General features: G+C 36.8%; 1 protein-coding gene across 1 annotated transcript in view; it reads left to right on the top strand.

Annotated features, from left to right (window-relative positions):
* GRIN3A (glutamate ionotropic receptor NMDA type subunit 3A) overlaps positions 1–22,287 on the top strand; it is a 203,456-nt gene that overhangs the window by 164,279 nt on the left and 16,890 nt on the right. The window contains exons 7-9 of the mRNA XM_072154430.1: positions 10,505–10,656; positions 18,982–19,146; positions 20,004–20,077. Coding sequence (XP_072010531.1) covers positions 10,505–10,656; positions 18,982–19,146; positions 20,004–20,077 — 391 coding nt within the window. The remainder of the gene's footprint in view (positions 1–10,504; positions 10,657–18,981; positions 19,147–20,003; positions 20,078–22,287) is intronic.

The following is a 22,287-nucleotide window of genomic DNA, read 5'->3' on the forward strand; positions in this document are numbered from 1 at the left end:
TGAAAATAAACGTTAGTGAAATTCTGACAAACCAGCAGTAACAGCACTATTTCAATGTGCTCCAGAATGTTTAAGAGTTGCTTATGGCAGAGAGTAGCAAATACAGTAAATGTAATTACACTAATAACATAGTCTATTATGACTAATGATATTACTTGGAGGATCATAAAATGACATGCACCTGGTGTGTATTGGATATTAGATTCCGCTTAGGATAAGTGAGTCATGTGCATCTTTTGTATCTGAGTGAAATAGCTGCTTCACTATATATCCTATAAATAGCTCATGGTTTGTCTAATCTACATAACAACTTAAGCAAATCTTCTGAATTTTAAAAGCCAATCGTTAAAGGTCACTTTTGCACAAAGAATTGCTAAATTGCTGTGTCAAATTAACAGCCTGTTTTCTAATTACTTTCATATATTACCGGAATAGCGTCCATACTTTTATGCCTAAGTAACCTCAAATAGTAGTCAGAGGTTATACACTGAATAACACTTATATCTTTATTAAAGGAAAGCTGCTACATACCTTTGGCTCCATTATTACTTTTCTACAACTAGAATTCATACAGATTCACTTCTTTTCAATAACAGACACAGGATATATTTATGTTTTGTAAACTCCACCTGTAGTGGTGCACTATTTCTAAGAATGGAAACATTTTTGTCACTGAAGGGCAGTGTTTTTGTCACAGCACCAATACTAACCATTACAAACCCATTATGCTCAATATTAAGGCAGTTATAGCTCAATAAACACATGTAGACAGTGGGAAAAACTATTGCTACGGACTCAGTCATGGTAATACTCATACTAAAAAGTGAATGATGAAATCTTCACACAAATGTGCTACAATAATGAACAACAAATATATACCATCACCATCATTGTACTGACCCAATGAACATAAATAAAAGGTGTTAAGACAAAAGCCAAGTCAACTGTGTGGGTTTTGTTTACTAGCCTTTCATTTAGATTTTTTTTCCAAGTCTCCTTGTTCATTGGGTACCACTTGGAAGTACAATTCGTCCCACATTAATTAAGCTCTCATACAGCTCTGTAAATGGAAACATGGCTTTTGGAAGGCTAGGAGTAAAAGAATGAAAAGTGGAAAAATAAAATTGAGAGGAAAAGGGGGGTGTACTAATAGCTCAGATTTATTGGCAAACAGACAGCAAAACATGCACCTAATTGTGTGATAATTTTTATGTTTTTTCAATTACCTAAACCGTGAAAACATATACCGTAAGTAGCCGTAGTTTCTGTAAATACCCAAATTTCAGTTCATACGAATTTTGTCAGAGTTTCAGTCCTAATGCTATCCAAGTGCTATCTTAACATCGATTTTTGTAGCCCTTGTGTCATCTGAGTTGTGTCATATTTTCACATCTGATATTTACAGCTCTGAACTACTTTCTTGCATCTGAGTGCCGTCCATTTTTTATCACATCCATTGACTTCACAACTCATGACTCCAATTTTCTGAAGTTTTCTGGGACCATGAAAAACATATGACTTGCCCACAGCACAATACCTTAGCAATGAGTCAAAGTTCTGCCTGAGTGGTGTCTGATGTAGACTCCCTTCTCTAACTCACTTCCTTCCTCTTCCACCTTTGTTCTTGTTAACTAAAGTTGAATTATACTTACTTTCAATATGTTGTCAAAGCATAACTGTGTAAATGAATGTAAAAACTGGAGTTATATATTATTCTCTTATTCTGTGACTGGTACTTAACATGTTACTCCACAATATAAATATTGAAACAGAAAATTATTTGTGAGTGGGTAGTGGACCCACTGGACCACCGCAGACAATGACGTAAGCCAACACTTGAGAGCAGAGTCTAAGTGGTACCCAGTTTTCAAAAGAGCCCGCCACAAAGCAGGTTGGATTTTCGGTGGCATGGTACCAACCGGTCGCTCCACAAGCGGGACTTTCTTGTCTGGGACGTAGTGAAAGGTCAGGACAGACAGCAGGGGATAGAAGTCAATAATGGAACCGAGGTCACAACGGGGATTCTCAATTGAAGCACCGGGCATTATACAAAGCTTTCTCTAAGGCTATGAGGCACAAAGATCCGGTGGGGTGTTCAGGGAGAGGCCGGCTTATGAAGGATTCTGGGAATGGTGCACTAGGCCTTTAAATCTTCGGAAGCCGGCGCACATTGTCCCTAGGAGGCGGGTATGAGTGTGAATGACCGCCGGTGCAGGAATGGGGACAGGTGAGTTGGACCACAGGGAGCCAGGAGCATGGAGAAGAGCACGAGTGAGCCTGCGACTTGAGATGTGCAGCACCCGTGACAGTTAGCAAGGGGATTTTGAGACTTTTTTACGATGTCAATTATTTCTTTCTACTTGAACCAACTTAAATATTTGGCATATCTTGATCATATTACAAGGTTAGCGAATGAAAGTTGTTTATTTGTTATTTACAGTTTTCCAGATAAAATATTTTTTACAAACATCATATATTGGGAAGATAGAAAAATAATAATGCATGCAAGATACAGTATGATACCAGCAGAATAAGTCTATCATTTTTTTTGTCTAAAACCAACTCAGATTAATGGGGATGCAAATACGAATGATGAGAAATCCAGAAAAAAACAAGGTATGACATAGAGACAGAATGCTAGTAGAGTAATATCTTTATGAATTGTAAATACTGGGAAACAAGATGCATTGCGGAGCCAAGCAAGTACAGCCTAGAAGAATTGACTTGGAAAAATATTTTATTCATGTCCATGTAGACATATGCATATCTATACATATATATGTCAAAACCTTAAATAGGATTTCTTGACAGTTTTATGCTATCTCCATCTATGAAGTATACCATTGACCATATTATACCATTTTTACTTTGTATTTCTATGCACTTCTGGTAAATAAGCTTTTCTAGCCAGAGGCTTGCTTCAAGCACAAAGATGGAACAAAGGCATCCTACATGTTCAATGTGACAGGTTCGCTTTTTTTCTTAGTTCATGTACACGTTTAATGAAGTAATCAATCCTAATTTAATGGGTATAGAAGCATATTATAAGCCTTGGTATCTACATAGCCTTGAAAACATGAAAATTGGAACATGTATATAAGTGTTCTATTTCGAAAAGTGTCTTTTATGAGCCAGGGTGTATGCTCTTTAACCCCTTAAGGACACAGACTATTTTGGCCTTCAGGACAGAGCTTTCTCATTTTTCTGTACTCAAATTCCAGAAGACATTTATTTTGACATTATATTTAGACTTTATTTTGGTGGTTGGGGTTTAATCTTTCAGTGGATTTATTTTTAAGCCAAAAAAACTAAATGAAAAAAATGTATTAACCTTGCTGAGGAAAAGAACAAAATTGCTATTGCCCCATTATATTTTATAATTATGTTTTCACTAAGGTACTACAATACATTAAACATGATAACATTATTCTGTAGGTTAATAATTAAAAGGGTTGGCCACTTTCCTCATGTTTTTTGTAAAGTATGTGCAATTGTGGATGGCAGGATATTAGTTAATTTAAAAGTTCTGTACTATTTTATTGATATGTAAAGTGGAGCCTCCTGTCTTTTACCTCAACAGCCAGACATTCCTGACCATAAAATAGCTGCAGATGGAGGGTCATATGAATTGTCCATAGATTGTTTATGGACAAACAGAGATCACATGACTCTCCAAACTACAAACTACATGTAAGGGGGGCAGCAGTATTTATTTAAGTTGTCTTTAGATAGGTTGTCTGGTAGTTACTGGACGTTTCAAATAAAAATGTATAGAGATATGAGGTGACTCATCTGATGCAATGTAGAAGACATCTCATTGTTTGCAGACAACATTTGGGCTCATATTGGGGGATTCTGTTTCAGTGGAGCATGTCATCTGCATAGACATGCAATTTACTGGTTTTTCAGGATTCAGAATTAATTGGCAGAAAGTCAGTTTTATATCTTTCATTCAAGAGTTTTGATTTGGAAGCTAGAGACTTTTGTAGATTTGAATATGTAACCATTATTAACCTCTTTCTGCTCTTGTATTGCGGGAGCAATGTTGGTAATAAAACCTGCTGTAATGGTGTATTACAGTGATGGCATGAGCAGAGAAGCTTTGTCAGTTTGGTAACTTGTAGTGAAACACTGATAACATGTTGGGGTTCAGAGTTAATTCTGATCAAGGCTATCAAGTACCTACATTGTGTGTTTTACAGAGGGAGGGGATTAAACAAAAACAAAATATTACAGCAATGTTTTGCTACATAAAATATATTTTGCCGCAGAAAATATTATTTTATGACCTTTTGTTCATATGGCACATGGAACACTGCTGCAACAGGTCCAAAAAACTCAGTTTCCAATAATGCTTCACATAAAAAAATATTGAAAAAATGAGTTAATTAGTTAAAGAGGTATATCGTTTACCCAAGAGTGGTTGAGATATAGACTCTGTATGTAACAGACCTGGAGCCTAGCTGGGTTTTGAGAACCATTCCTCTCGATCTTCCAAAAAGTAAATAAGGTCTGTGGAGATCTGTGTAATCATAGGTTTGGATGTATTTTAGTAGCAGCAGGACTGTGCAAATGCATTCATATACCAGACTTTTAGCTGGATTCAGAGAACTGTGGTTTTCTGGTCTGTAAGATCCCTTCAAAGTACTGCTGCACAGTCCCACTCCTGCTTAGTCACTGCTGCATTAGGCTTCCTTTTAACTACTGCAACAATTTCCTAGGCTGCACCAGGGGTGGGAAGAGGTGTAGGCTCAGGGGTGTAACAAGTGGAGACCCATAGCAAACTTCTGAATCGGACCCCCCATACCCTCAGAAAATATACATATTTGTATACTCACACATTTATACACTCTTATAATTATGCACACATATTTATGAACTGATATATACATTTATACATTTACACATATCTATCCCAGTAGTTGCTGACAAAATATGAGAGATCCTGTCTTTCTGCTGACCCCTCCCTCTCCTCTGACAATTCTTGAGCTGCCGATTCATGTTGTGTACTGTAAAAGATGTGCGCTGTAAATACATATTATGCTGTAGTGTGTCAAATCGGATGGCAGGGCCCCCTGACACTGAGGGACCGATAGCAGCTGCTATGGCTGCTACTGCTGTAGTTATGTGCCTGGGTAGACTCCTATGGCACCACAAGAATGGCAACACTTCTACCCTGGCAGCACCATCCCAGGCAACAATAGTAATCAATAATATGTGCATCTTTAAGACACACATCCTGCTGATTACTGGAGACAGGCAATACAATGTTACCACTGCCTGCATCAGAAGGTGCCGTAGACTAAGCAATTATGTAATCAGCGCCACTTGGATCATAGAATAGATTCTGGTGGATAAAGTCAACCTGGAAAATAAGCACGGGAGTGGGGAGGAAGCTACAGGTAGCATAAATAGATAAGTATTCACTTTATGTTGTGCTACATTTTTACTGGGGACATGTGCTGGGCTACCTATATACTGGGAGCATTTGCTGGGCAACATATATGTAGGGGATATGTAACGGGCTACATATTTACTTGGGACAAGTGTGGTGAGCTACATATGTGCTTGGGGCAGGGGTGCTGGGCTACATATACAGTATATGGGAGAAACTAAGTATATATTTGTAATACTTTGAGGGATCACTGATATCTATTCAAAGTACTGCTGCACTCCTCCCCCTATGACAGGCTGTTAGAGAATGTGGAGACTGATTGGTGCCCTCTGATGATAACACGGGAGGCACCAATCGGCTATCCAAGATGGGTCCGCTCATTAGCAGCGCTGTTAGGTGCCATGGTCGGGTTCGACATATGTCAGATGTTTTATACACAACCTTGTTATCTTGGCTTTGTCTATTCTTTGTGCTTAATCATATATATATATATATATATATATATATATGATATATATATATCCTATTTATCTATGTATATCTTATGTATCTATCTATCTCATATCTATCTATTTGTGTAAAACTTCAGTACAGCACTTGAGGGGACAGCTTGAAGACTTGGAAAGTCTCTCCTGCAATTTCCTGCTGTGGAATGTGAGGTGAATGGGGGTGGGGGATTGTGCTTTGCATCTTGTGTCTGTGTGGATTATTTGTTCATATGGAAGTGTAAGGAAAGCTGAGGTAGAGATAAGTGTAGTTGTTTGGTTACTACATTAGTTCGGCGTCCTTGCAGCACATGACTGCTGGAGCACTGAGCTGTGAGGTAATCAGCTGAGAGTAGGGAGAGAGAGGGTGTGTGTCTCATTCTCCCTCTGTTATCAGCTCCTTAGTGAAGGGATGTGCCTAGCAACAGTAATATAAAGAGTCACTGACAACAGGGGGAAGGCTGCAGAATACAAGAGGAAGGAGCAACTAATCCAATTGCAAAAGGGCCTAAAATTGCCTGCCCTACAACAATCAAAAGTTTTTTGAAATGACGGTTACTCTTTAAGCTTAACTCTACGCATGAACACCATATTCTTTGCCATCTTCATAGGACACTAGGAAAGAAAACTCCCACTTCTACCATGTTGCTTTCACAGTCACAGTACATAATAGAAATCATTTACCAGGAATCTGACATTGTGAGGATGGTAATTTCCAGGTTTTTCGCGTGTCATCTCCTTTACAGGCTATTCTAGGATAATGATGACCAGGTGTTCTCCACCTAGTTATTATTATCTCATAAACAATGTCATCATATTTTAAGCCTCAGCCTGCATCTAGCCTGGGCATGATTAGAATACCATAGCAAAAATGCCCATTGCTCTTAGACCCTTGCTTCTCCTCTTTAGTGGATATGGCATTTCTCATTCTGCAACCAAAGTTTTTTCTGAGGGCCCCCTCAATTCACAGCTCTTAGGTCATTTTTTAAAATCTGGCTCATGGAAAAAAAAATACAGGAAGTGCCAGGCTATTGTTACATTGGCCCTATAGTATTGCAAACAATTAAATTTTAGTTCACATTTCCATGTAACTGGTAAATAGTGTAGAAAAAATGAAGACGGTTTTTAAACATACATACTGCTATTTACCCACCCTCATCTACTTCAACAAAAGGTCATTGTATCCAGATTGTATGCACATTTCTATCGCACACCAGCGCTTAAAACCTAGACATTATTATGCTACATATTTACTGTAAATGGCCTTTAGACTATGAAAATCCATCTTTGGAACGGCCCTTAAGAGTCAAAGAATGAATAGAAATTTGTCATATTTAAGGCAAATTATAGTTATTTTCACCTACTGTAAAAATTGTAAGGGAATTGTAGCTGAGTTTTCATCCAAACTATTATTCGGAAAAATTGCTTTTGTTCTTAAATATATTTCAGTAGGTGTCATTTAAGCCCACTCACCATCAGCCGCAGAACCTTTCTGCATGCTTCCTTAATACAGAGTTACAATCTAGCCTGACAAACAATCATTTCTGTGATCCTGCTTCTCACCTCATCCATTCCTAGATAGTAAGAGCTGCTTTCAAATGAATCTTATGACTTTACTGAAAAATAAACTGGAATTGTAAAGATTTTTCTCTGGGCACATATAATGTTTAAAGGAAACCTACCATTTGATTTGAAGCATTATGAAGCAAACATACCTTGAGAATGGTGTAGCTACACTGATGCAGACACATATCTTGGTTAATCCCTGAGCTGAGAGGTTTTCCTGAAAAAACAATTATAACATTCTGGACCTTGGGAAAGCTGGGTCAAGCTGGTTTCCTAGATAAACAAATTACACACGGAGCTTTTAATTGCAAATGGAGGTTAGTCAAGACATGACTAATCAACCTAAGCTGGATCACTCATACACAGCAGCTGGTGGATGGTGCAGCAATTGGTTATTCTGCCTTCAGGCACAACCCAGGGATTTCATCATCCTCTCCTGCAGTGAATAACTCACATGCTAGGATAAGCGCTGAACCAGCCATGGAAGCGACAGAGCTTCATTATCATAATGTTATATCTATTTTAATCAGCAAAACCACTCAGCACAGGGATTAAACAAGATATGATTCTGTATCAGTGTAGCTACAGCATTCTCAAGGTATGTTTGCTTCATAATGCATCAAATCAAATGGTAGGTTTTGTTTAAACACACATACATTATATATGGAGTATTCCAACATCAAGTGAAATAAAGGTGTATTTATTCAAGTGCACAGTTGCCTCTGCATTCCATTTGGATCTACCTGTTGTAGGTGGCCTATTATTGTCATTTATGTAGAGAAAAACCTGGAGGTTTGAAGTAATAAAGTGGTAAAGTCAATGAAAACTGCTTTCAAATGATTTACTCATAGCACTAGGGAAACATTGCAAAACCTGTGAGTTTTAAGAATAAGAGTTTAAGAATGTATATATATTCCTTAGATATAGTACTATATCTGACATTTTTCCAGAGTTTCTTGGTAAAAGAAATCTGTTAGCAGTTCTGACCATATAAAGCTGCTGACTGTGGTTGCTAGAAACCCTGGAGATTTGTGTAACCATACCTGCATGTTTTCTAGGATTGTAGCTATATTCGGTGACCTCAGGTGCACTGGTCTGTGATATCTATTCAAAGTACTACTGCACTCCTTCCCAAATGGCAGGCTATTAGAGATTACTATCCATGCAGGCCTCCAAGTATCTAAGAGTCTGCAGTGCGCCATGGCAACCAATCAGATGAGATCGCCAGGAGCGCCAATCGTCCATCCCACTGGTAGTGCTGTTAGATGGGGCTGGGTTAAATCGGTTTCGACTGACACACTTAACAGTGCTATTTATGCAAGCACTGACTGCGACAGTTAGAGGCAGGTATCGATGGCAGGCTATGAGAGATCATCAGTAAAATTACTATATATTGCAATAAAGTAGTATATAGTCTGAGGCTAGGGGGTCTGAAATAGTAGTAAAGAGAAATAAAAAATTACATTTGAAATTACCATCCTTTCCTTAAATCACATATAAAAGTAAATGAACAGTAAAGGTAAATCTTAAACATGTTAGGCATCACCACATCCCTAAATGCCTGTCCTATCAAATTATGAAAAATATTATTCCTGGTCTTGAAAACCATAATGGAAAATAGCGTCCAAAATTCTGAATTGTTACTTTTTCGCCATTTTTCCATCCATAAATATTTAAATGTATTTAGCACGTATCACAATCAATAACACCTTACATAAATCCATAAATCGAAGAATGAAAAAGTTACTGGCAATTTTTTTTAATTCAAAAGATTTTTATTTTTTTTTAATCTACTAAAACTTAATAAAACCTTTAGAAATGTGATATCCCTGTGGTCATACTAATCCAAAGAATAAAGGAGAGGCCTCATTTGGAGTGCACAATAAAAGCAAACGGAGCAAATACAGAGGTTTTGTTTGTTACTTTTACCGCATTTCACACTTTTTTTTCCAGCTTTCTAGTGCATGGATTATTAAATTGGGCCATTAAAACTTACAACTTGTGCTACAGTTAACAAGCTCATATACCGTATATACTTGAGTATAAGCCGAGTTTTTCATTACTCGCCTTTCTGACACCCCGGGCTGGTCCTCTTCTTAATTCATGTGCACTTCTGTTGGTGACATAATATTTTCTACAGATAGTCACCTGTCACTCACCTGGTGCCTGTGCACATGAAGTAAGAAGAGGACCTGCTTGGAGCACCGAAACGGTGAGTTATGTGCTGGGCATAATGGGGGCTGGCAGGCTATGTTCTCCAGGGGGCTGGCTATATACTAAATGGGGCTGAATGGCAATAAACTAAAGGGGGGTGTCTGGGCATATATTACAGGGGGCTGGCTGTATACTTCAAGGGTTTGATTAGCTATATAATACAGTTGGCTGGCTAGATACTACAGTTGGCAGCCTGGCTATATACCACAGGGGGCTGGCTGTATGCTAAAGGGGGCTAGCCATATACTACTAAGGGCTTAAAGGAAATCTACCACTGGCATTTATCTGTATTCAACCTAAAGAGGGTGCAGAGGAAGCACAGAGGAGGGTAGATCCAGAGCCCCTGAAAACATTAATAAACCATTGGTAGATTAGAAAATAAGATCCGGTATTTATTTTAATTTGCACATTGTATATTATTACATTTTTCATATAATTATCAAATATAATTCTTTCATTTTTCATATAATACCTTAACTTTTTATATTTATCAGATAACAATTGATTTTCTTAAAAGCAAAGTGGGGAGATTTATCAGAATTGTCTGAGAGCACATCATCTTATAAACTGTTGTAGGAAAATGAAAGCTGTGTTTTATTGGTTGTCATAAGCAACTTGATCAGTTTTCTCGCAGACACTTCTGATAAAGCTCCCCTATAATTTGTCTGCCCCACAGAGGACATAAGAACAGGAATCCAGTAGTGCTCATGCTCGACCAGTGCTTCATTCAATTCGAGGGGGCTTTTCCCCTATGCTAAAAGATGTAACTGAAAATGTAATTATTTTTAATTTATAATATAACCGGCTATGGAATATTAATCAATTCATTTTCTAACATTTTCAGGTTATGGCATTGGTCTCCCCCCCAACTCTCCTTTGACATCAAACATATCAGAATTGATCAGTCAGTATAAATCAAGTGGATACATGGATATGCTTCATGATAAGTGGTATAAAGTGGTTCCTTGTGGAAAGAGAAGCTTTGCAGTCACTGAGGTAACATATTCTGTTATATAATTACAAGCTAAAAGGTATTTTTAGATTTGAATGTAAGTGATGTTATTTTATAACCAGGATAAATGGGTCTCCTCAGGGTGTTTTTGCGTCTCTGAAAAGAAGAGCCTGTTTAGGAATTAAAGGGTCCATCATTCATGTCTTACAATTAATTCTAAAGTGTATACCTGAGAAAGCTATCCCTCTGTAACCTGCAAATTTTTAACCTGCAAGTCAGACCTGCTATAATTGGTGGATTGCTACACTGGCTTTTATTGGAAATTAAATCATTGTTAGGAAACAAGCCTTTATCTGTTGTAATTTATAACTGTTCCAACATGGAACTAAGGTCCGATATGTTCAAGATTTTGAACAACCTACCAAGGATTGAAATGTGAAGTTGGAACTATATTCTGAATATGGATTTGACATATTACAACTTTGTAATAAAGCCAATAAGTAACCCCGAACCACTATCTCAACTATTATGTTCCTTTTATAATGGGTTATAGCTGCCAATGTAATAGAGAACAGTTTTCCCTAACAAGCGTAAAAAACTGTTTAGGGATTACTGTGCTCTTCTAATTAGAGACAGAATAGTCACATTCCACTGGGGCATTTACCTGGTTGCCTTTTTTTACACTGAGCTCTACATTCCCTTAAGTGTTATATTTAAACCCATGATGGCAGAATGATACATTTCTTAAGAATTATTGCCCTACTTTATGGATAACTTTAGTTTTTTAACATATTTTTATGATATTTTTACTCATCTCTAATAATATACAACAAGAATGAAAATGTAACTTCGTAATTTTATGATTTTATTCTATATCTAGACATTTAGGATTCCGCCTTTATCATCTACGGCAATGCTAAACAAAGTAAATCCACAGAAAATATAAAGTATATATAGATTTTTATTTCAACTTTTTATACCACCAGATTGAAAATATTTTGAATTTGAGGCACAGTCTAGTGGCAATGTTTGTTGTGATTTTTCTAAATTTATTTCCTACAGAGAACACCTATTTCCAATCCATATCCTCTAGATAGGCAGTTATGGTCTTATGTGGGACAATCCAAAAGGAATGACCTGGATAAAACACCGGATACATATCTTCAACCGTTTATTTTATGTTAAATTGGGCAAGAAGTAGAACTGGGCTGGTAATATAGATGCAGATTAATAGGCAGAATACTGAAACAAGTCACAGGGTACAGAGATGTATCACTGTTCAGAACAGCATGGTAACAGACACAGGTCACAGTGACACAGGTACAAAGCATAAGGGAGAACACAATTACAAAGCCAGGACAACAAGACCAAAATATACCTTAGCAGGAACAAGTTGGACAATGATCCTTTGCTTAGCTACAGTTGCTTCCTACCAGAAATTGCTTTATATAACCTACAGATGTAGAAAAAATCAGCAGGCAGAGAGGTTGCTCGCAGGTAGATGACATTACAGTTTTATTGTGAATTGCAATCAGTCAAGGGTGTTAGTAGCATGTTGTGACATTACGGCGAATTTGTTTTCTGAGAAATTGGAGTCCTTAATTGCTTTTTTGTAAAAAAATTTAGGTGATTTAGAGCAAATCTTGGAATAGCATAGAAAGTTTTTTTAACCATGAGTTAACCATATGTTTGGTTTAAGCTTTATTAACCATTATTGCTGCTGGCTAGCTTTCAGCAGTGTGATTACACTAGCATGGAGAAAGCATGGAGGTGACTTACATGTGGTTTAGTAACATAAAGATAAAAATTAATTCCTTGATGAAATTTGCAGAACTAAGCTTCTACTAAACTTATGGCTGCAATTACGCTACTGGGAGCTACCCAGCAGCATTCATTTTTAATAAATGGTTAATAAGGCTTAATCCCAATGGTCGTTGTGTTTGCGTTTAACACATGGGTTTTTAAACAGCTGAAGAGGAGATTTGCCTAATTACATTGTTGTCAACATTGCGTTTACAAAACGCATGTGTTAATGTTTTGTTAACCCATGTGTTTGTCAACAGATTGTTTGCATTTACAAAGCGCAAATGTTAACACAAATGTTAACAATCTGTTGACAAACACATGGGTTAACAAAACATTAACACATGCGTTTTGTAAACGCAATGTTGACAACAATATAATTAGGCAAATCTCCTCTCCAGTTGTTTGAAAACACATGCTTTAAAAGAATACTAAACGCAACGTGTAACCGCAGCCTTGAGTGGATGATTTCTGCAGTTTTTTTTATTAGGTGTGGTTTTGGTCAGGTTCCATTGGAGTAAAACTGTGACTGCCGTTTAGCTACAGAACGACTGAGGTAGTCTTAGGCCCCTTCCACACTAGCGTTGCATTTCACGTCAGGGTGCAATGCGTGAAAAACTGACGTTTTTGGCTGCGTTTTGGTTCCATATATATGTGTGAAGAACACATTGCAGATGTATGGAAACATCTGCAATGTGTTCTTCACACACATATATAGTGTTCTTCACGTGCTATTTTGTTCGCACCGTTCCGAGCTTATCTCCCGACAAGTAAGCAGATGTGCCGAACATCTGTAATCTATTCTTCACTGTGTTCTTTACTGTGTTTTTTAAATTAAATGCTCGATCTCGAGCATTTTTCGAATTATTCATGTCACCTAGCAACCCATCCGTTTAAAACGCATTGCACTCGCATGACGCGTCAAAACAAACGCAAGCACGCATGTGAAAAAAAAAGCAAATGAGGAAAGGCCCATTGGAAACAATTGGACAGAGTGCAATGCAAGTTCTGCGCGTCAAAAGCACGCTAGTGTGGAAGGGGCCTAAGACACAACTCCCTTCTCGCCATTGGCACAGGCTGCTGCTTTTTCACTTCCTCTGCAGCTCTGTTTCCTGAGATTAACTGTATGAACGCAAGTCTATTACAGGCTCAGCAGTGAATAGAAAACTGATTTCTATTACAGCACAAGTGAAAAATCTTGAAATTATAGGTACTAAACTATCAATAAGAAAATGATTTTTATATAATTTCACAACCTATACTTAGGTAAATGGGCTTTATGAAAGGAAGCCTGCAGGGTTGCCTTAAATCCATGTCAATGTGTATGCACATATATAGAGCTTTGAATTAATCTCCAACTGCTATGGCTTCAGAGCTGTATACATTCAGAAAAAACAAATGTGTTTTAATTCTCCTTCAGAACTACACAGTAGTTCACTTCACTTGGAAACTTACATTTGAGATACAACAAGCTCTCCCAGTAGGTCCACCATATCCTTATAAGTATGTTAACAAATTCTGTATAAAATGAGTTGATTGAACTTTCATTTGACCGGTTTAATCATAGTGTTTAATCAGCCACATTGTGGGTCCAATAAAAGTGCTCTCTTTCTCCGCTCTCTGAGAATCCTGGATAAAACTTAACATAATTAGGTCTAAGTGAAATAAAATAGATAAAATCTCAAATGCTGTAATTCCTTAGAGGTATGCTTGTCATATTTCATCTGGTTCCCCTAAGTCATTTTTTTCCACACCTGATGGTAGGCAGGGAGATCTAAATGGATGTGCTATTTTAAAAACCTAAAATTGGGGACATTATTTTCTTTTACAATGAAAAGTAATATCCCACGAGAACCTGACAGACAAATGAAGTCTGTCTTCCAACTCAGTGTGCAAGGATTATTCATGCAGTAACAAAGATGGATGAAACCCCCTGAACTTGTTTTGAAGGTTTATTTCATCCGTTCAACCAACCAGTTTAATTTCATATTTTTAACCTGTTTCCTGATAACAAATTTAAGGGCTGTAAAAGATTGGTGGTTTTATCTGGCTAAGCATTATATGCAGTTTACATAATGATGAAATACTTTAATATCCGAAGCTATGCAATCTCCTTTATAAAGATAAATGTATACTTCTGCAAAGCAAACGATTACTTCCTTGAAGGAATAGGAAAATGAAAATGGATTGCCAGGTAGTAGTGACAGTTTATTTTATTAGCAGACGTCTTAAGGATGCATTGTAAACTGCTTGTGCCGGAGTCCTCGGGTACAGTAATCCTTACATGATAACTTGTACACTAGATAAAAATGTAGTCTACAAACTCCATTATTTCTTTTATGGATTATTGGAATCTGTTTAGTGCAGGTGAATTTTTAATCCATTAGCAAAAGAGGTAAACATCATGTAATAGAGTTAATAGAATTTCATGCAGACTCCAATGTCGCTTCAGATATTTTACATGCAGGTTTATCCCCCCCCCAAAAAAAAATACCAGTTTATTAATAACACAGGCAGGGAATATGATGTTATTGGCAAGTCGGCTTAGTCTGTATCCATTCTGCTACAGTTGAGACTGATGAGCTATACAGTGGATTTTATTCCATTCCCACTACTACAATTACAGAAGAAGCCATAATAACTTCTCACAATGTACAATTGGTGTCAAAACAATATTTTGTTATTGCTTTATCGAAGAATCTACCATACATACACTATATCTTAGCTCTCATTTTAGAAAAGATGTTTGATAGATAATGTATTTCCAATATATTGAAAATCAAAACATATGTTTTGGGACCAAAGGAAGAAAAGTTCCCAAAGGTACTTCAAAAGATAAAAACAGTATAATGCATAAAGTTAAAATCAAAAAGGGAAACAGAATGCAAGTGCACCCTGAGATACAAAATAGTGGTAAAGAGGAATTATCACTAGTGTTGAGTGGACCCAAACCTCAAAGTTCAGGTCCATAGCAAACCCGGGTCAGCTCAACTTACCAGTCACTCAAAGCCGCCCTCAGAATTTACATTGATGTAGCGTTTGCACTTACGTAGCAGCTCACCACCATTTTAAGGAGGATCGGCTCTCCCTGATGACCAAACCTTTGACAAAATAGCATATATCTATGGTGAAGATGGAAATAGTAAACTTTATAAAATACTTTTAGGAAATATTTTCCTGTGTCTTTTATTTTTGGTGCCTTTCTTCCTTATATCAACAGTTGTCTCGAATAAGTGTCTAATGACTTAACTATTTACAGAAAGTCCCTGGATAAACTAATCACCTCAGAGAGCCAAATGATCAGTGGAAACATGCCCCATTAATAGAAAGAGTTAAAGGGGTTGTCCACTTTCAGGAACTAATTGATATTGTTTGTATAGGGAATAGTTCTACAATTTTCCAATATACTTTCTGTATTCCTCATGGTTTTCTAGATCTCTGTGATAATAACGGCTCGTGCACCCTAATGTCCATCACATGACCATGGACATATTTCTATCCACTGGTGGGCGTAAACATAGAAGGTTTCCATAGCAGGACAGCAAGCGGAGATCTTGAAATCTGTGAGGAAATTATACAGAGAGTATATTGGAAAATTGTAGAACTATTCCTTATCCAAACAATATCAATTATTTGCTGAAAGTGAAAAACCCCTCTAATCCTTATTATATACTGCAGAATTAGCCTTATGTTTTCCTAAACATCTTAATGACAGATGACGTACTAGTATGTCACAGAGCCATTAAGGATGTTTGAAGAGGACTTAGGGGCTGAGCCCTTTTCAAACATACTTGCCCAGATATATCTTTATGTCTGTGCCAGTTTCTGTCTATCTTTGCACTGAAAAAGTACATCCTTTTAGCCACACATGTATTTGTGAAGTGTTTGCCCCAATTTGGTGTTGTGGTTGCACTTTGTCCAACACTTTTGAAAACTGGGCACCTAAAGGGATGTGTTAGTGCTTAGTCATTTATTACTAAGCTGCGTCACAATTCTTTCTGTGCCACAATTCTGCAGCATGAAGCAAAGTGCAAAAATAAAAAGGTGCAACTTGTCTCACATCCTGAAAACTCACCATATTTACTAAGAGACCACACCACTATTGGATTATCTGGTGCAAAACTGCAGATTATTGAGGTTTTCAGATATCTGGGACGCTGGGTGTTCACTGAATTATACAGCAAACACCCACTGGAAGCACCAATGAATCACTGTTTCCAAAACGTCCAAAATATATCAAAATATAAAATTGTTATTACTTTTGGTGAACCCCATAATGGAAAATAGCACCCAAATATCTGAATCACCAGTGTTTGCCATTTTGCAACTCATACATTTGAAATAAAAAGTGATCCAAAGGTCATACAGTCTGAAAAATTAATATAAAATATAAATAATGAAGAAATAATTGACAACATAATTATGACCAGCATAAAAAAATTTAAATAGCTTATACACAGCTCTGTATGCCAAAGTGTGAAAAAGTTATTAGTCAGAATATGGCAAGATGAAGAATTTATTTTTCATACAAAAGGTCTTACATTTTTTTTTTAAATCTATTAAAACCTAATAATACCTATGTAAATTTGGTATCCCCCTGATCATATTAAACAAAAGAATAAAAAGAGGGGGAATTTAGAGCTCACATTAAAAGCAGTTAAAATAGTGCCTATAAGAACTGGCGCAAATGGTTTTTTTTTTGTCAATTTAGCTACATCTGAAATTTTTTTTCCTGCTTTCAAGTAAGGGGCATGGGATCTTCAATAGATCCATTAGGAAGAACAATTTCTTATGCATAAGACAAGCCTTCTTAAAACTCTGTACACAGAAAAATAAAAATGTTATGGATTTAAGGGAAAACCCAGGCTGAAAGGGGTTAATTAAGTATATAACAAAGTTTACAATTATCACTTACTCTATTATATTCTACAATTAAAAAAATGTTCAGGAAGTTTTGATGTCAGGTCATATAAAATGCTATTTTAGTAAATTGGATTGTCTATTTGGCTCTAAATCTTTTTAACAGCATTCCACATGTGACACAAAGGCACAAAACACATAAATGAAATGTGGTATGCCAATATAAAAGTTTAATAATAAAGTTTGATTTTATTCTGAAATTGTAACATACAGTTTGGATACCTTTTGTATAGGATATATATATTCATAATTCCTACACTCTATGAAAACATTTCTGCAATAGTTCCATTTATCTGACTGGGTCTTGGAGAAATCTGTCTGCTTTCAACCATATCAACTCCATTCAAATGTACTGAATTTGTTGCAGTTGTAGAAATTTTTCAACAAGTCTACAGTAAATGAGCCCTATGAGATTTGAACACGAGCAGAACTCTTTAACTCAACAAAATGTACCCAAAGGAGGTCAGATAGGTCAGAAAATCGTTATTATATGTTTATTTAATGATAAAGCCACAATGGCATTTTGAGAAAAACACACTATTTAAATAGTGGCATGATTTTTATTTATCACCCATCCTTAGAACATCTAAAAGCACTGGCTGTAACAGACCACAACATTCAGAGAAGAACTGGGGCTTTTTTACAGTTTACCAAATACAATGGTGCATATTTATTTACCTGGTCCGCAGAGTTCCCGGAAAAGTGCACCAGAATTCCAACTGGAATGCACTCTGTCGCGATTCACTAAGATCAGGACCGCCTGAGTTTACCTCCTTTACCTGGTGTATGTGAGTGCATTGTATTGCGACACAATTTGAATATTAAATCTCGCGCTCAGTGCGAATCAGTCGGATCGTCCGGACAGCATGCCCCACAATTTCTGTCGCATGAAAGCCAGCGCAGCTGCTCCATAATCCCCTGTCAAATACCTGTCCGAGCGGCGCAAATCCCGAAAACGTAGGAAAAAACTATGAAAGTGCGGCCACGGACCCCTAGTAAATAAGCCCCAATATGTTTCATAGTGGCTATCCTTGGTATTGCAGCTCAGCCCCAAAAACTTGTATAGGGCGGATATACAGACCATTTGGTCGTACCATTCCAAGCCTCTGAAACAAAAGCAGGAGAAACAGAAGAAGGTTAGGGGTCCCTGGTGTCATCCACCATTCTTACCTTGATATGATGGGGAAAAAAAGGCTTGAATAACCGTGTAAGTTGTCAATACTGGCCACAAGCCATTTCTTTTGTACAACACTCTTGGTCTACATACTTTAATCCTCCCATTTTACTAATTTAATTATTGGTAAATAGTATTAACTTAAATTATCCACCTGAGTTTGGTGCAGAAAAAGCAATTTTTACCCATTCCTCTATTCTTAACATTTTGAAAGTTTTATTTTAGTGAATTTTGCATTATATGAATATAAAGCTTCTTTTTCTAGAATAGTTTATGTGTAGATTTAATATTTCCACACTGTGATGTATCTTGGGAAATATAAGCCTTTTTGTTATTTCATGTACTGTACTTTGAAAGCCTTTGGCTTCAGCATTTTAATTTTCAAGCAAGATAAATTCGGCCCAGCTGCTCAAAATAATGCATCTCTATAATTATTATGTTAATTGATTTTTCACGCTTTTTATTTTCCCAGACTCTGCAAATGGGCATCAAACACTTCTCCGGGCTGTTTGTCATGCTCTGTATAGGAATTGGAGTGTCTATTCTTACCACCATTGGCGAACATATTGTTTTTAGATTGGTCTTGCCAAGAATTAAAAAGAAATCAAAATTAAAATATTGGCTTCACACTAGTCAGGTATGTAAGGATTTCTCACCTACACAGTTCATGGGTAGTGTACTGTGATGTATAAAATGCCTAAACAGCACTTATACAATGTTACACAATGTGGAGGTGACTGACATGTTAAATCTAGAAAATGTACATGCTATAACAACTTATTTTAAGGAACTGTTTTCACAGTCCCACCTGTCTTCAGGAAGGTGATTTTTACATAATGACATGTTCCAATAGCCTCTGGCATGTTGATTTAAAAAATGATTTGTTGTGCATCTGAATAATTTCAGTGCTTTATAATAGTTTCTTTAACATTTCCTGGCTACCTGCCAGCAGCGTGTAGAGAGTAAAGTCTTTACATACACATGCATTTCTGCAAATTTCATTACATGTAAGATGTATTTTGGGGGCCAAAAGTTAACCAATCATATTTCATCTGGTATTTTTGGTATCCTCATTTGGTGAATAACTTTTCCTCCAAGGTCCTCAATTAATCATTTAATGTTCTTAGTTTGATTGAGCAAGTTTTAATGGAGGAGAAAGGAAAATATTTTTTTTTCCTATGGGAACACTTAATTATGTTATTTGGTAAAAGTAATATGACTATCACCTATATGATTTTGTAGACTTGTGTGTATCCTACTAATATCAGTACATTGGGCTTAAAATATACTTAAAGGGACATATCCACAGGATAGGTCCTACATAGATAAAAGAGCTAAAAGGCATTTATCACCTTTCCACAAGATGTACTGATGGTCTGACTACTGGTCAACATGATCATATTTCTTTTGTGAATACTTCCATTGTATATCTTTTCAGCTATCCCAATACTTCATTCATGGCTTATTTTTTTTCTTGTTTACCTTTTCAAATAGCGTCTCCACCGAGCTCTAAACACATCATTCAACGAAGAGAAATTTCAGCAAAAACTAAAACGGCTAGAGAAAAGGTAAATATGTATAATGTTTTTATATTTGGATCCCAATCTTCATGTACTGAAACTTCCATAAATTGCACAAACTAAGTAAAAGCTAATGGATAATCTACACTTTATAATCAGTATTGCATTTAAGACACTTATTTCCCCTTTCTGGTTTTAGGACAATAGGTGAGATAAAGAGATATGAATATATGAAACAAATACATTGGCCTTGGATAGGATTGGCTGTATACCCTTTTAAATAGTTTACGGTGCTATTCTGAATTGTTATTTTCTATATGCCAGTGCTGTAGCATTGCATTGTGTTATGTAAGAATACATAGGAAACCTTTCTTTTTTGTGTTTTCACCAATGATAATCTGTTTTTATAAATATACAGTATGTTCAGCACCATTGTTTCCATTTGCATATATTATACAAGGTAACCATGGTTTCTATCATCACAGTAGTTTTCTTATAAGAAATTTAACGAGCTTTAGCAGAAAAAAATGAGTTTATTTTGACTGGAATGTAGAAGATGAAATATTGTGATGATTTACTGTATGAGAAATATGAACGCGGAGAAAAACATTTTTCTCCAGGTATTTTCTTCAAGTAAAAGCAAAGCATCCACAGGTTATCTCTGTTATCATATCACATCACTTCACTCCATTCATTCTTGCTATTGATGATAGTTCATCAAGATATGCTAATTACCATATTTCATATGGAATTTCTGCTTCCCGACAATGTAACTGACAGTTAGAAGTATGTAATTATTTTCCTTTCACGTTTCATGTAGGTAAGTGTTTTATTTGATAATGATGGGTAATTATGATTTCAGGTATTTATTTTTGTGTTTATTTGGTTGCATTCTATTTTACAGGATTTTTGACTGGTATAAAAGTTACACATTTCATATTAAAGGCATGACCTGGTTTGCTGTTCTGATATAATCATATAAATAGGGTTTGACAATATGGAGGGCAGGTAAAGAAGGAATCATGTAAATCTGTTAAAAAGGGAATGTTATTGCTATTTATTAACAAAGTTTACTCATTGGAATCTGTACAGCACTGTCTATATAATACTTCTAATCATCGACCACTTCTAATCATCGTACCACATTTACTTTATACTGAATTTCTATCAACTTTAACAATATGCAACAACATCGTTCGTGATTAGAGATGAGCGAACATACTCGTCCGAGCTTGATGCTCGTTCGAGCATTAGCGTACTCGAAACTGCTCGTTGCTCGGACGAATACTTCGCCCGCTCGAGAAAATGGCAGCTCCCGCCGTTTTGCTTTTTGGCGGCCAGAAACAGAGCCAATCACAAGCCAGGAGACTCTGCACTCCACCCAGCATGACGTGGTACCCTTACACGTCGATAGCAGTGGTTGGCTGGCCAGATTAGGTGACCCTGGGATAGACTAGCCGCTGCCCGCGCTGCTCGGATCATTCTATGTCTGGATGCCGCTAGGGAGAGAGCTGCTGCTGGTCAGGGAAAGCGTTAGGGTGTTCTATTAGAATAGTGTTAGGCAGGAGTGATTCAACAAGAACCCAACAGCCCTTCTTAGGGCTACAATAACGTTATACTTTTTTTTTTTTTATTTGCTTGTGGCTGGGCTTGCTGGCACTAGTAGTGCAGCTAGTACCATATTGTGAGGAATTTGCAGGGGGACTTGCTACCATTGTGTTTAGCTCTTAGTGACACACATATCCACCTCAAACACCAAAGTGGGAAAATTTATTAGGGGTTTGATTTCAATTAGGCACAGTCTGCCATTTCCTTTTTATTTTACGTTTATTTTTTCATAACTCAGCGTCATCTCATCAGTGTGCTTTCATACTTGGCTAGAAAATAGCCAAAGGAGAATCCAAACGGCTTACTTACGCCTACAATAGCGTTATATATATTTTATTTCTGGTTGATCTGCTGGTGGCTGTCCTTGCTGCAGTGCATCTACTAGCCAATTGTCAGGAATTTGGAGTGAGACTTGCGACCGCTGTGTTTAGCGCTTAGTGACGCACATATCCATCGCAAAGACCGAAGTGGGAAAATTTATTAGGGGTTGGATTTCAATTAGGCACAGTCTGGCAGTTTCTTTTTATTTTACGTTTATTTTTTCATAACTCAGCGTCATCTCATCAGTGTGCTTTCATACTTGGCTAGAAAATAGCCAAAGGAGAATCCAAACGGCTTACTTACGCCTACAATAGCGTTATATATATTTT

Source organism: Engystomops pustulosus, chromosome 1, assembly GCF_040894005.1.
Source record: "Engystomops pustulosus chromosome 1, aEngPut4.maternal, whole genome shotgun sequence".
NCBI lineage: Eukaryota > Metazoa > Chordata > Amphibia > Anura > Leptodactylidae > Engystomops > Engystomops pustulosus.